Source organism: Emydura macquarii, unplaced genomic scaffold (genome assembly GCF_026122565.2).
Source record: "Emydura macquarii macquarii isolate MOO-44397 ecotype Brisbane River unplaced genomic scaffold, CSIRO-AGI_Emac_v2 contig_1363, whole genome shotgun sequence".
Classification (NCBI taxonomy): domain Eukaryota; kingdom Metazoa; phylum Chordata; order Testudines; family Chelidae; genus Emydura; species Emydura macquarii.
The window spans coordinates 19,626,010-19,642,433 of record NW_027131500.1 but is presented as its reverse complement, the minus strand read 5'-3'; the positions used below and the strand labels follow the sequence as shown (position 1 = coordinate 19,642,433).

The 16,424-nt window shown below is 41.0% G+C and overlaps 1 protein-coding gene across 1 annotated transcript in view; it reads right to left on the bottom strand.

Annotated features, from left to right (window-relative positions):
* DCHS2 (dachsous cadherin-related 2) overlaps window positions 1–16,424 on the bottom strand; it is a 167,974-nt gene that overhangs the window by 20,022 nt on the left and 131,528 nt on the right. The window contains exons 14-15 of the mRNA XM_067551865.1: window positions 10,918–11,028; window positions 1,039–1,250 (exon numbers count right to left, since the gene is read on the bottom strand). Of these exons, the coding sequence (XP_067407966.1) occupies window positions 1,039–1,250; window positions 10,918–11,028 (323 nt within the window). The remainder of the gene's footprint in view (window positions 1–1,038; window positions 1,251–10,917; window positions 11,029–16,424) is intronic.

Genomic DNA, 16,424 nt, shown 5'->3' with positions numbered 1-16,424 from the left:
AGAAATCAAGAATAGTGGAAAAGGAGCAGAAACAGAAAATAAAATTGGCACCAATAGGAGATGCCAGTGCAGGAGTCTCAAGTTAGACAACATTTCCCTAGCCTCCCTGGAGAGTCCCCAGTGGCTCCTTTTCCTATTGTTGAGCATGAGACATACTGTACAGGATCCAGATTATTCCAGACGCATTGATTGCTTTGTGATTTTTTTTCATTAGCAGACATATGTTTCTCTAACACATGTATGCTCATCCATCTCCCTAGTGGCTTCACATCCAAGGCAGTTGTTGCATTCCATGTATTTATTCTCAGCGGTGGAACATTTATTCTTCAGTTCCTAACATGACCTTCATTCTGACTTAACTGGCAATAGGAGAAATTGGAGGAGGTGCACGGAGAAAACTCCTTGTCCTCCTTTTTAGCCCAAATGCTATCCCCTCTTTTGCTCCTACATGGATAGAGTGCATACACAGCTGGAAACACTTTTGGAGAATGGACATTTTCAGAGGAAGGAGCATTTTCACACATACACTGAGATGAGTTACTCTTTCAGCAGCAGATTTCAGACCAGATGCTTAGATCTGACAAGAGGATTTTACTCCTGACTGGAGCTGAATGGATTCATTTTAAAGTGGCAAACCCTAGAGACATTGCTGGTAGCAAGAATCTATCTACACTGAAACTAGGAACGTAGCTTTGAATAATCATTCTCTGACTACTTTTCAGGAGCAAGAATTGCTCTTTGTTAGAAGCAGAGGGAGACAACAAGAAAGTTGAATGTAGTTTCTATTTCCACAATCAGTCAGAAGCTAAAGGATATTGGCCCAACTTGATAAAAACTGAACTGAACCTTGAGCGCCAATGCAGCCAAAATAATGATATATTTTAGGTTTCCAGGCAAAGCGGTAGCAACATTAAGAAGGCTTCTGAATCTTGTACAAAGTGGAAGCCCAGTGCACACACTGATGGATTGTGGCCCGAGTTTGGCTATTCTTAACTTTAACAGTAGAAAATAGGTTTGTACAAATGTATTCACCATTACCTGCATGACATATGTATTGTAGATTTGGCCTTCCCACACCGATGTTTTGTAAGAGCTTTGCTCAAATTTAGGGGTGTTATCGTTCACATCTTGTACCCAGACTGTCACTCCACCGAGTGCTGAATTCAAGCCATTTTCAGCCAAAACTGCAAAATGCACTTCACTCTTGACTTCATGATCAAGAAACTTTGGCTCTTTCACTGTGAGTTCACCTTTTTTATTTTCCAAAAAGAATTTAAAGGAGGACAGGTTAAGTACATATTTAGGAAAAATAAAATGTTAAAAATGATGACACATACCTGTGCAATAAAGAAAACAATAGTTGCTCAATATATCAAATAAAGGCATACAAAGGAAAATATATGTATTACTAAAGGAGGAAACCACAATACAAATGTAGATCAGAGATCTCTCACAGATGTGGGCTATTTCACTGATCACTTCATGTAATCATTCCTTTCCTCTGCCCACCTAATATTGTCACTGGAGATTTCATTTCCTCATGCTGCTTATGGCTCAAATCCAGGGTGTCCAACCTTTGTCCAATCAACGGTCAAATGCGACAATTCCTAAAAGGCCTGGACTTCATTTGCATCAGACTGGATCAATCTGAGTGACAAAGCAGCCCAAACTATGCTATCAAGGAAGCCCGTCTGAGTGCCGGTGGTGAAACGTCATCTAGGTAAACTATTATTCCACCACTAGCCAACAATGAAAGCTGCTGAAATCAAGATGAAGCACTGCAAGTTTGGCTATATCTACACTAGTCTCTACACATAGCACTTCCATATTAAATTTAAAGATAGGTATAATCTGCATTTGAAGACTCTGTGGTTACAGCTTCGGCACTGTAATTAATTCTAAATTATCAAAATTCTAGATTAAAATTAAATATTTAACAACTTCTTTCTTCTATTATCTGCATATTAATTTCAGTAAAATTTTAAAATCAGAATTTTGTGAAGAATTTTCACAATGCCAAATTCTTAGCAAGAGTATCAACACAAACTTTTGAGTACCCAAAATACTGTAGCAGTAGACAAACTCCCAATAGAAGCAGAACCACCTCCTGATTTTCCAAGATAGAATTAAAAGCCTATTAGTAATCTGGTTCTTAATTTTTAAAACAAGAAGACAAATTGGATTATTGTTCATGGATCTGTGCAAGATTCAAGTAGTTTGAATCTAAGGTGGGTCTGGGACACAAAGGCTTAAAAAGTTAGAGAACTTGCTTTGTTTTCAGCAATAAGGGAATAATTAACGCTGCATTATTTTTCTGTGTGTTGGAAAAACCATATGCAATATAAAATTACTATTGTCTAAAAAAATGTACCAATTACCACTTAACTGGAATTCTTAATGAAAGACTTGTGTTTGGATGTTGATAACTGGAACTTTGCACATGGACTGACTCTGTGGAACACATGCTTTCTTTGTTTACTTTTGGTTCATCAAAATGATGATGCAAAATGATTGATGTAAGGTATAATAAACAGCCGATGAAATAATGTCATGTTGGCACACCTGGCATTCCTTCTGCAGAAGTGACGTTCAGTACAACCACTATTAATCCAAGATAAATGTGATTATTTGCACCCAGCAATGAGACAAGGAATCATCATGTATACAGAAGTATTTGCTGGTGGTGATATAATGTGCTGTAAGCTTTTGACATGTGTATGAAATTTATATTATCATCTCTGTGTAGCTTCATGTCAGTGGATGTATTTCACAGCACTAGGTAAGAAGGTATCTGCAATCAGCTAGAGAATCATACACTGAAGTTTTCACTAACGTTGTCCTCTTGATAAGTGTGAGAAGGAGCTGTGTGCACACATCGGGAGAATATAACCTCTAGCTCAATAGGTGCATATGATGATTGTCTTGATGAAGTCTTTTGTTATGTGAATTGCCTTATAATTATTGTAAACAACTTCAAAAAGAACCCACACTGAAAACAGTGGAATTTTTACGGATTGTATTTATACAAATCCCCTGAGTATATGTAAAACATTATTGCCAAGATTTTCAAACAAGGATGATTAAAGCTAATCTTCTAAGTATTTAGGTGAGAGTGGCCTGATTTTCAAAGGTGCTGAACATCCATTTCATTTCAGGACAGTTACTCCAAAAACAAACCATTTCAGAAGGCAATCTAGGTAGAAAACTATTGGATTTTTTTGGTGGCTATAATCCCTTAATTTACCTGGATTCTGCCACTGGTTCTATATTTCTTATTATAAAAGCATATTTTGATAATGCCTTACACAAAAGTTCCCAAATGTTTATCTAATATACAGTAAATAAAACAGTTACATATTAATAAAATAACTGATAATTAAAAATATTGTTGAGGTTTAGGTAAGATGTAGATATGCATTTTGTACATATTAATAAGGAAGTAAGTTTTTAATAGTCAATTAATACACAGCAAAGGTCTTACTAAATCAAAACTGAATGCATATTTTATTTGGTAATTTTAAAATATTATTCTTTTTGCATGTGGTTTTACCAAAATATAGAAAACTTTTCACCATTCTTACCTGGTACCAATATAGATAGATGCAATGTAGATGTTCCATGGTAAATAAGAAAAATCCAAGATGAAAACTCTCCAAAGAATTCACATGTATGCTTAATCTAATCTCAGACTGGGTGTCAACTGCTTGCCTCATTTATCACAAAACTAACAAAAATGGCTGAGTAACATCAAACAGAACACTTTGAGCAGAGACACTTTGAGTTAGTTTCCCAAGCTGAAGAAGAGCTCTTTGTAAACTCGAAAGCTTGTCTCTCTCACCAATAGAAGTTGGTCCAATAAAAGATATTACTTCACCCACTTTGTCTCTCTATTGAACAGGAAACTCAATTCTCTCTCTTAGGATTTGATACAAAGCTCACTGAACTCAACAAGACTCCTTTAGTTGAAATCAATATACTTTGGATCAGGCTCATATGTAAAGTCTTGGAGAAAATATCTCAATTACCTTTTATTAAAATATTATAGCACCCACTTAGTTAAGGGTGTGATGGAATTTCTGCCTAGGCCATGAAATAACTGGATCTTGACTCTGCATGTTTGGCGCTTACTAGGTCATCAGAGAAAATGGCTACTTACTGTAACTTGTTCTTTGAGATGTGATGCAGATTTGTATCCTACTTAAATGTGTGCACATCCAGAGCACCGGAGCCAGATAATTTTGCCTAGCAACATCCGTAGAGGAATGGTGCTTGCACCTCATGGCCATAGCCACTCCCATAGCTATATGAGGTGGTGCCGCTCTGGCTTCCCTCAGTTCCTTTGCACCAAACGCTCAGAAATTAGACTCTGATGCGGAAGGCTTGGAGGGTGGGTCATGGAATACACACACCTCTCATTACCACAGTAAGTAACTGTTTCGTTTTCTTCAAGTAGATGTAGCCATGTATTCCACTTAGGTGACTCACAAGTAGTATTCACAGAAATTGGAGCTCAGAGTCTATTTTTAAAAAGGACTGCAGGGCTGCCTTCCCAAAGTCTGCATCTGCTCTGAATGCTGTAGTAATGGCATAATAGTTCGTAAACCTATATACTGACAAATATGTGGCAGCCCTGCAAATATCCAATATTAAGACGTCACTGAAGAACACTAGTGACGTAGCTTGCACTCTCATAACACAAACTCACCCCTATACAGGGGCTTGTAGACAAAGCTGTTTCATATGCAGTCTTAATTTAAGAAGTTATCCACTTAGAGATCATCTGTGAGGAAATGACCTGTCCTTTCATATAGTCTGCATATGACAAAAACAGACAAGGTGAAGCCTGAAAGGGTTTAGTCCAGTCTAAATAAAAGGCCAGATATCATCTGATGTCTAATGTGTGAAGATGTTGCTCCTGTGGAAATGAACATTTGGAAAAACCACAAGCAAATATACCACCTGGTTTAAATGAATCTGAGAGACCATTTTAGACACACATTTTGGGTGTGACCACGTCACTTTGTTTTTGGAGAATAGCATGTAAAGAAGCTCTGAGATCAAAACTTCCCACTTCACACTCTTTTCAGATGTTATCGCCATGAGGGATATAGTTTTTTTTAACATAAGAGAGGAAAGGGGCAGGATGCCAGAGGCTGAAATAGAGGTCCCATCAGAGCCACTAAAACCATGGTAAGGTCCCACAAAGGAACTAGTTCCTGCATCAGTGGATGGAGATGAAGGATTCCTTTCAAGAATCTCACCACCACACTGATCTTCCATGAATGGGAGGATGAAAGGCTGAGATCACCACTAGATGCACCCTCAATGAACTAAGCATAAGGCTCGATGACTGAAGATGTAGCAAATACTCCAAGATGTCTCTGATACTAGCCAGCATCTGCTTAACTCCACAGGCCAATGACCAAATTAAAAAATGCTTCCACTTTGCTGAAAAGGCTATCCTGGGATGAGGGGTTTATAGGATTTTCTACTAGTAAGTAGGATCTGTCAAATAGCTGCTGAACATCGCTCTTCCTTCTCATTCAACCATGCTGTGAGATGCAGGGAGCTGAGCATGGGATGTAAAGCATGACCATGACTCTGTCAGAGTAGGCTGGGATGAAGATGAAGGGATATGGAAGACTGAATCAACAGCGCAAGATGATCAGAAAAACAACATTGCCTCAGCTATGCTGGGGCAATGAGGATGACCTTGGCCTGGTTAGCTTTCAGCTTCAGGGTGACCTGTGAAATGAACAGGATCCGAGGACAAGTATATAAGAGAGTCGAATGCCAGTTGAGGTGAAAGGTGTCAGTCAGAGAACCTGCACTGAGGCCCCCAAGGGCAGAATAGACATTATTTCCTGTTGTCACTTGTAGTGTACAGGATGATTGTCGGGATGCCCCAAACTGCAAAGATGACTCTCAGAAGACTGGATTTCATGGACCACTTGTGATTCAGGAAAAATTCCTGCTGAGATGGTCCACAAGATAATTCTGGATCCCAGCAAGTTTTCAGCTATCAGAGTGATACCCTCTTCAATGAACAACTGCCACAGCTGATCACCTCTCGGCAGAGCACTCTGGAGTGTGCTCCCTCCTACCTGTTCATATAATACATTGTGGTGGTATTGTCACTAACCACTGAACCCTTATTGCAATCTAGGAAAGGGTGACAGGCATTGCCGATGGCCCGAAACTCCAGGACATTGATATGCAGTGAAGCTTCCTGCTCCAATCACAGGCACTGAACATTCAGAGACTCCAGATGCTTTCCACAATCAGCCAGGGAACCACCTGCAGTGACAACAGTCTTGGCTGGCAAGGGGTGGGTGAAGAGAATTCCTTGACATATATACCCCTGAAATGTCCAGTGCAAGCAATCCAGGATCAATAGAGGGAGCCAGACCAACTTGTCCAAAGGGTGAAGGGTTGGATGGTAAACTGTGCTGAGCCACATTTGAAGATTACAAAAGTGTAACCTTGCAAACTGAACCACCTGCATGCATGTGACATATGGCCCAAGAGCCTATGGCACATGTGAACTGTTGTGGAAGGTTGAGACTGCAGACCAAGACAAAGGTAACAAATAGTCTGAAAATGGTTGGTCAGCAAAAACGCTCTTGAACTCGTACAGTCTATTAGGGCCCCAACTAACTCATTTTTCTGAGTGGGGAACAACGTTGATTTTCCAGTGTTCAGGATGAGAACCAGATGGTCGAATAAGTGCACCGAAATGCATACATACGAAAGGACTTCTTCTCTGGATCTGCCCCTTAGTAGGCAGTCATCTGGATATGGGAAGGTACACTGTCACCACGACCATACTTTTGGCAAAGACCCAGGGGGAAGAAGACAGGCCGAAAGGAAGGATTGTGTACTGAAAATGATGGTTCGCCATAACAAAAAATATTCTGTGGCTCAGGAGAATCGTCATGTGGAAATAAGTGTCCTGAAGGTCCAGCGCAGCAAACCAGTCATTTTGAGTCAGTGCAGGGAGGATAGTTGATAAGGTGACCATTTGGAACCTCATGTATCTTATATATTTGTTGAGGTTGAGAAAAGGTTTTACCCCTTTTTTGGATTTAGGAAACAAGAAGTACTGGGAATAGTAGCCCTGTGTACTAGAGGAAATTCCTCCACCACTCCCAATGGCAGTAAAGTGCAAAGCTGCTTGAGGAGCAATATCTCATGAGAGGGGTGCCTGAAGAGGGATGGGAAGGAAGGGAGAAGAGAAGTGGAGAAGAACGGGATAGCACAGCCCAATCTGATGATGCTTAGGACCCAGCTGTCAGTTGTAACTGAGCCCCAAACATTGTAAAAGCAAGCCAGCCTGTCCCCGAACACAGACAGAGTAAAGGGAGTGAAGACCAGACCACTGCTCTGGACCCAGGTGTCAAAATAGACACTTAGAGGCCTCAGGGACCTGACTGCCTCCTCTGATACCTATGCCCCTTTCTGGGATAGCCTCACTGTCTTGTGTGGGGAGGAAGGCTGCCCAAAGGTGTGGTGTGAAGAGTATTGCTACTGCTGCTGGTCCTTGTAGTGATGCCTTTGCATTGCCAGTATATATACCCCCAAGGAACATAGGTTGGCCCTAGAATCCTAGAACAAGTGCGGAGTCTCATCCATCTTGTCCAAAAAAAAGCACCCAGACGTTGAAGGGCAAATCCTTTCTGGCCTACTGAACATCGGGAGCAATGCCTAAATTCTGCAACCAGCACACTCTTCTCACGGTCCCCACAGATGCCATAAGTCTGGCCAAAGTGTCCGTGATGTCCAGCATGTACTGCAACGAGTTCTGGCTACTGAGCGGCCTTAGGTGATGAATGCCCGAAATTCCTCTCCAAAGGTTTCAGGCAGGTGGCCAGCAAACTCAGATTTAGCTGTCCAATTTACAAAGCTGTATTTGGACAAATATGCCTGCTGGTTCACAAGCTACATTTGCAGAGAGGAGAAGGAGTAAATCTTCCAGCCCAGTAAGTCCATCTTTTTTCAGTTGTTCTCCTTAAACCTGACCTGCTGGGCTCTATCATGCACTGCAGTTAAGACAGGAAATTTGGGGCCAGACGCCAGTAAAAGCCTTTAAATTCCTGCAATTGGGACAAAGTAGCATTTTTCCATGCACTCCGTAGTATTGAAGCTGACATGTCCCAGAGAACCTTCGCAGGCTTTACGAGCATATTGGTGATAGGAAGGGCTACTCTCCCAGGTGCAGAAGACTGCAGAATATCCACCAAGGTTTTCTCCTTCAGGAGCTCTGCCTCAATGTCCAAGGGGGCAGTCACATGCTGCAAAAGATCATGATAGGCCTTGAAATGTTTAGGCATTGAAAGAGAAGAAGAGCCAGGCACTGCCAAATTGTCTGGGGATGAAGAAGAGTCAGTTAACTATGCCCAGGCTGGCTCCCGCTCCTGGACTGGGAGTAGAATAGGCTCAACGTGCTTGAACCTGTGATGGATCCATGATCCCCACCACTGATCTGCAAGGTGATCTCATCGCGACCAAGAAATGTCCCATTGATGCCATAGAGGCCAATGGGCACAAGGATAGGACACTGGTGGCCAGAAGGCACTGGCTCAGAGACCTCCACATTGAGCGTGAGATAAGTGCCAATCCTGGTGCCCATGATGCTCCATAAACTGCCCCTGATGTAGGTCAAGCAATGGAGAAAGGGTGGAGGAAGATCCCGACCTTGATGCTGAGAAGCCCTGGGTTTCCGGGGATAAAGATGGAGCCAGCCATGAGGTAGCGAGTAAACAGTCTGACTCATCTGTCGCCCAAAACAAAGGAGGGACTGGCATCAATGGTGGACATGGCACCATTAGCGCTGAGGACATCTCCGTTGTTCCAGATGCCAGGAGCAGCGTCGACTCTGAAGGCAGCATTGAAGGAGCTGACAGTGCTGAAGTGGAGGGGGTGAGAGCTGCCACGGTAACATTGGCAATGTTGAATGCAACAGTGCCAAGGAGCTTCCTGGTAGTGAGGAGGTCCCTGGCACCAAGTTTGGCACCAAGCCTGGCACTGGTCTCCTTCCACAGAGTATGGAAGGGCACAGTACCAACAGACACAAAGAGTCAGTAGACTGTCCAGCACTAACAGTAGATGTCAGCAGACCGTCATAGCCCTGGCAAAGTCCTGGACCAACAGAGAGATAGAGATGGATAGGCAGAGGTGGTCCGTAGCCATCTGGTATACCCCCAGCATGCAAACAGCCAGGGCTGGCATCACCCTCGTTGGTACCAGGTTCAACAGATGCCCTGGGGCCAGAACTGGAGTTGACAGTTTAGGGTCTCTAACCTCCCTATGAAGTACCAGGGAGAGAACAGTTAGAGTTCCCTACACCATTCCATGCACTAGCACTAGCACCTCCTGAAGGAGGCAGAGGAGTCCCACAAGACTTGGAGTGGTCTCGATTGATCTTATGTGACATTTTCCTCGGTGCACTCAGTGTGAAATGGCTCCCCCGCCTCTTCGGAGAGGCAGCTTCAGAACACGGAATAGCAGCACTCTCAGAACCTGCGGGTGAACTCCGATCTGATGAGGGCCTTGTGGTGCCAAAGCAGCTACATGGCTTGGTCGAGCAGGTGATTTTTCAGGCCAAGGTCCCTAACCACCGGAGTCTGTTCTGTGAATGAATGAGCCTTATCCAAGCAAAGCAAGCACTGTGTGTGGGAGATCGCGCCCCCACACACACAACAGACGATGTTTAAACCCCAGTGAGAGCGTCATGGGGGAATATTTAACTAAATGCAACTAACGCTAAATCTAACTAACACTTGGGGTACTACTAACTATATACAACTAGAAAAAGACATGAAGACATAGTGAGAAATTGTGACATTAAGAACCACACAGAGCCCTGACTTCAGCCATGGGCTGTAAGGAGCGAGTGAAGGGGCTCGGGATGGCACCACCTAATAGAGCCAGGGGAAGGGCTATGGCCATGAAGTGCGAGCACCGCCCATCTCTGGATACTGCTAGCAAAATTCTCCAGCTCTGCTGCTGTGGGCGCACACACACATCTCAGTGAAATACATGGCTGCATCTATTCAAAGAAGAACAGAAGAGTTTTAAGGACGAATACTCTTGTCCCCAATTTTCCTCTCACATCAGTTTTACAAGTGTGTAACTCCACTGATGTCAGTGACATTATTAATAAAGATAAGATTATGTCATGGAGGTCACAGAAGTCACAGAATCCATGACCTCCTGCAACCTCTGTGACATTTTCTGCTTCATCTGGGGGTGGGGTGGGGCATGAGCTGTCAGCCAGCGGGGGGCTGGAGGGTGGACCTGGAGCAAAGAGCTGCAGCGAGCACTGGGGAAACCCTGGAGCTCCCTGCCGTCGCAGGTGGCTGGGTGGAGGGTCGCCGGAGCCCCCTGCCACCATGGGTGGCAGAGGCTCCCAACTGCTGCGTGTGGTCCCTGCTCCTGTGGGCCCTGCTGCTTTCATCCCACCCCGCATCCCTCAGTCAGACCCATTTTGTCATAGATAGTTATTTTTAGTAAAAGTCAGGAAGAGGTCACAGCTTCTGTGAATTTTTGTTTATTGCCCGTGACCCCTCCCTGACTTCTACTAAAAATAACCGTGACAAAATCTTAACATTAATTATTAATGATTTATCCCAATATAAGAGGAGAAGCAGGCCCTATTTTCTATATTAACTGTAAACAAAATGCATGTGTATATCTATGAAATAAAAAAACTAGTTCTTGTGGTAATAGGTGTTTGTTACATTTTACTACCCATCATCCGTCTCTACTAGTTTTTGATTTAAACTAACATCAACTAATGAGAATGTTTTGATATAAAAGCAATCCCAATGCAGAAACACTTTGTATATAATTTAATATTTGTTCAAATATCAAAAGTCTCAAATGTGTTTTAAAGCTAATTTAAATAAATTAATTTACCTGTGATGGGGTGTATGGAGAAAATGTCTTCATTGTCACTGAATATCCTGTATTTTATGCCTCTTCCCGTTAAACTATGATCATAAGCGTCTACAGTCAAAAGCGAGGTGCCTACAAAAGAAATAATAGTTTTTATTAAAGTCAGCTTTGGAAGATCTTATCTTAATTTATTATTTATATATTTACTATGATTAATAATAATGCATGCAAAGGTGCCCATCTACCACTCTGGGTACTTTGAACATCATTTAAAACAGCACACGACAAAAAACAAAACCAGCAACAACCGCTCAGCAAAATTCTGCCCACAAATTAACAGATAGGACCTTCCCCACCAACCCTCCATTGTCCCATCAACAACCACCCTTGTTGCACCCCAGCATATTCAGCTGCCTGGGCAAAATGATGCACTTTGCAGCATGCCCTAACGGTCAACAATCCCTGATCTTTCCTCTCTGTTTCAAGGTCACACCTTCACTGGCTTGACTCTAGACCTTTTTATTTCAGAGACTAGTACTACTTATGGAACTTTCTCCCTGAGGTTGTTTATCTCTGGCAGTATTCCAGGCTCAGTGTAGGTACTTCCTATTCAGGTTTATCCATCTTTGGTCATTTTACCCTCATCCTTTCATGAACTCTTTGGGGGGGAGAGGGGAGAAGAAAAGGGCTTTTATGTGGTTGTTATGTGGTTGACAGGTATCTCTGGGGAAGGGATTATTTAATTTCCGTTTACTTATGTACAGTAACCTAGAGTTTTATAAGGGTGGACACTAATTCTAAATGAATAAATCAATCAATCTTAAGTAGACGTCATTTGAAAGGGGGAATAGAACCCATAATAGCTTTTACTGACATAACAGGATGCACAAAGATATGCAGTCTGTTGTAAGCATCGAAGGAAGTATGGACATTCTATAGTTCATGAAGAATCTTAAATTCAGTGAAAACAGCACTGATCTGACACAGCACAGAAAAGGCATCAACTAAAAATGCTGTTTGCAATAGGAGCAGAAAATAAATGTGAAACTTGAATGCATCGTCCTGATCAGAAGCATCATGCTTAACAGAAACTGAGACCAAATTAAAAAAACATTTATCAAGATTTCCAAATGGTTGTTCTTTTCAAGCCAGTTATGAAGTCATTTAGCATATGACAATTGATTTTAACAAACTGTGATGGAATCAGGTTACTGCACAACTTGACCTCTTCCAAATGGCATTATAAACTTACACTGTTTTATTACATTACAGGAGGCATGCTGTTAATATAAAATGTCCTGGATTTTGGGTGGGACTGTGCCATCACAGTAGTATGATTTATCTTTAATTACAAAAATCACATGCTTAGTACTCTGCTACAATCTTTTTTTTTTTTTTTTAAACAAAGGGAATGCTATCTTAACTGGTTAGTCATTTGCTCTTCAGCATGGTAACATAAGCCAAAAACACTTGTGTGGAAAATACACATATTGTGGCTTATGGACTTTTCTGCACTACTTAAGATACTTATAGGACCAATCGCAAAAGAAAACAAATATGATTTGTATGTGTATAAGGCGAGAATGAGAAGTGCACTGTTGTATGTAGAAATTAAACACAGGCCGCTTTTTGGATCACAAGGATAGCCGGTCCCATTTTCACAACCATACAACTTTTATTCAATATAGCAGCCAATAATTGCCATTGTTTATGGCATCCATAAAGCAGTGCTGAAGAAAAGAAAACATCCAGTGTCTGAAGGACAAGTCCCTAATGTCTTGTGCTCACAACATCCTCTGCCTGATTTTTGAAAAGAACAAGAAAAAAAATTCCAAGAAAAGAGAAGGTATCAGGATTTCCATTTGATGCCTTCTTGTTTTTCAGGGTATATAACTGGGTCAATAAAATCCTGCTCTGGGCCTGCAAATTCTCAGTCCAGAAGCCTTTTCTTTAACGTTATTAAAATTGCTTATTCCTTTTTTGAGGGCAAATAAATGACAGTTCTGTGGTTTCTGGTGATTTTTGACCACACTGTAGTAGTAATCTGACTTGCATTTAAACAATGAAATGTTGCAGTTTCCATACAGTTCATTTTCACTTTGGACCTTTTGGTACCTTAAACAGATGAGCCCAAATCTTGAAGTCCCTAATGAGGCAAAACTAGACATACAGCAAAAATATCTCAAAGAGTTACAAACCTAAACTTACTTGACTCCGTCCAGTGTGCATAGGTATTGACTCAAATAAGGGACACAATATCCAACTATGTCTGAAACTTCCATACAAGCCACGCATAACAGGGCAAGACAAGACTGGAGCAAGAGCCTTAACTTAGAATTTCCCTGCTTTGTCTGTCACTTAAATTGGAAGCATCCTAACATTATGTTAAAATACCTCAACCTACTTTAAACAACAAAGTACCTGAAATGTATTAGAATGTGACAGTTTGTATAGTATTTCTATTCTTTTTCTAAAGAATAGGTTGCAAAACAGACATAAAAAGCCTGGGTCATATTCTGGCTTGAGACACACATGCACAACTCAGAACTGATTTACTATTACAGTCCAAGTCACTGGGAGGCCTGTGTTTAATCCTGAAGCCACAACATGTCCCCATATTATTTTCTCTCCTTTCTCTGCTCTTTTGTAATCAGTACATTAGAACCAGGGATGCTCCTTTTTCCTCTAAATTTGTCCCACCCTTGCCTTTGTCTTTGACGATGGATTTCTTGGGCGGATAGAGAAGAAAAGGCTCATTGAGCACAAAGAATAAAGGAGGGTTAAATACATTTCTAGGCCAGATACCGTATATGTATTAAAAACAAACAAACAAATAAAAGAGAATCCTGCAGAAATAGAAGCTGTGACGATGTTTTATTGGTGAATCTGACTCTCTGAGGGTTCTATACAAACTACAATTCAACTGGAGGCAGACGGTGAATAATGAAAAGGTTTCTTACACTTCACCGAGTGCATTGACTTGATTATTTATTGATTGACTTCTAAAAATGCCTGTCATGATGCAGTGTATAAAATATTTAATACCATGCAAAAACTAAACAAGGGGAATGATACGAATGTCACCAAACTTGGGGCCAAACATTTTATTTGAAGAAATCCTGAGGTTCTAACCTAAGTAGGAGTTTGTCTGCATAAAGACTGAGTAAAAACTGAACATGGATATTAGGCTTTGGCCATCATTGTTTATATTGTTTTGATTCTTGTCTGACTACAGTGAAGTTTTTCCACTGCATGGTTCAAAATGGAAGTAAAAATTATGAGGAAAATGTTATTTGTTAATATGGATTACATTAATAGTGAATTGTATAATATATATACACTTCCCTGGGACTGGGTGGGAGAGTAAGTATTATTCATATGGAGTAAGGGTTTCAGAATCAGAACTATAGCTAGCAAACCAAATCACTTAGAAGGTTTGATTATAGTTTAACTTTTTCTGACAAGCAAAATTATTAGTATGTTTTTTTATGTATTGAAATCACATAAAATATTACAATAATTAAAAGAAAAACAGAACTACTATTTGGTAGGAACATCTAAGATCCATAAAAGAATTTGCTCCTCTATACACTATAGTTTTCTTACTACATATACACAGTAAGCTTTTAGACTGAAATCTTACGGTTTACCCTGAAGCTTCCTTAAACTTCCTTCAATCAAAACAATTTAAATTTACTCCTATTTATGTTTGCAATATATTTAGTGGGAGACTATCGACTATGGTATTCTCTTACCACAATTCCTTGCATGATTTCCATAATTTCAGGCTGGGTTGCCTAACCTGTCTCATCAATGTATCTGTAATTAGGCACATGCAGGGTCACAAAAGCTTATCCATTGCTGAAAGGATCTTATTTTGATTTTCTTTCTTTAAATGTATTCAAGTTTCCTAGCCACATACCTTAGTGTTTAAATAATAATTAAAAAACAATAGCATATCTAAACTGTACTGTCACAATGCCAAAAACAACACTGACTGGGCTCTTCCCACAAAAAACTGAGACCCCCATGAGACACTCTTCCACAATCATATGGAAAAACCTAATAACTAGGCTCCTGGAACATACCCTGTAGGTCATCAGGTCTTGATGCCCACTGAAGAAAAGTGCTATGTAAGAGCTATTATTATGATTTATTTATTATTTCCCGACCAAGGAAGAAGCAAAAATCAAGAGTCCTGGACTCTCCTCTGAGAATACCTTCCCCTCACTGCCCCTGAATGTATAATTTTAGGGACCATCAGTTAGAATGTCACAGCTGATTCACAACTGTTAGGTTAAAGCATGGAACGAGAGGTGGGGCCAGAGTAAAAATAAACCGAAACCCTAAACGCTCAACTCCAAGAGATGAGAATCGCATCTTCCTGCTGCAATGGTGACACAGGGGAAGAGGGTTTCCCTCTTGGGGAGAGGGACAGTATTAATTCCAGTCCAGTGCTCTGCAGGAACATTGCCAGTGGAACAGCTCATGGGCTACTCCGACCAGTTTACAGCCCCTCCCAGCAGGTCAAAATTGTGTCTTCGCTGCACTAACCCAAACTCTTCCCCCAAAGACTTTATTGACCACTACAGCCTAAAAGAATCAACAGTGGCCCAGACTGCAGTGAATCTGACTCGTGGCTCCTAAGATGCACAGGACAAGAATTGATCAAACCATTTGTAGCAAACAATTTCACAACAAATTTAGTCCTTTATTCTGTTTGTTACTCATCCGGGAACATAATTTGATTTTTATTGATTTACTATTCAACATTATTCAATTAATGTTTTAAATTAGCACACTTTATGGATTGCTTGGGAATTCTATCTGCTGTTACTCATGACTTGAGAATTCACTACTCTCACAACAGCCTATGATATAAACAAATATCCTAATTTTACAGATGGAAAATCTGAGGCATACAGAGGATAAATGACTTGCCCAAGGTAAATACCTTGACTCAGCAGCAGAATCAAGAATACAGCACACATCATACCTCCAAATGCACCTGGCCAGTTACACAATGGTGTATGTAGGTGGGAAAGGTGAGAGGGGTTTTCCTTCCAGACCCTCGTAATCTGTTTATGCCCTGAAGCATGAAATGTTGATTACCACAGCTAAGGACCAGTATGCATAACTATAAATATTTTTTGTGATGCAACAATGCAGCCCCTTGTAAAATCCACTTTTATAGCATTTAACTCTGGAGTAGTGAATTCCATAGTCATACCCAGCAAGAATGAAGCGTGAAAGGACTCTGTGATTAAATCCTTTATCTATATTAAATCTTTATCTATCTGTAATGTGGGCTTCTATCTCTTGCTTGCTCCTTGTACAAGTCTGCCAATTTCACAATGTCTTGTTAAGTAAGAATGTATTGCAGCCTCTGTGGATTCCCCGCCTACTTCTACACATTCTTTTAGCAAGTCTGAAACTGTGAGGAAAGTGTTGGAAAAATCTCTGAATGCAGTTACAATACCCCAGGGATTTCGCTAAAGCCAAAAATCATACATTGCAACAGACATTTG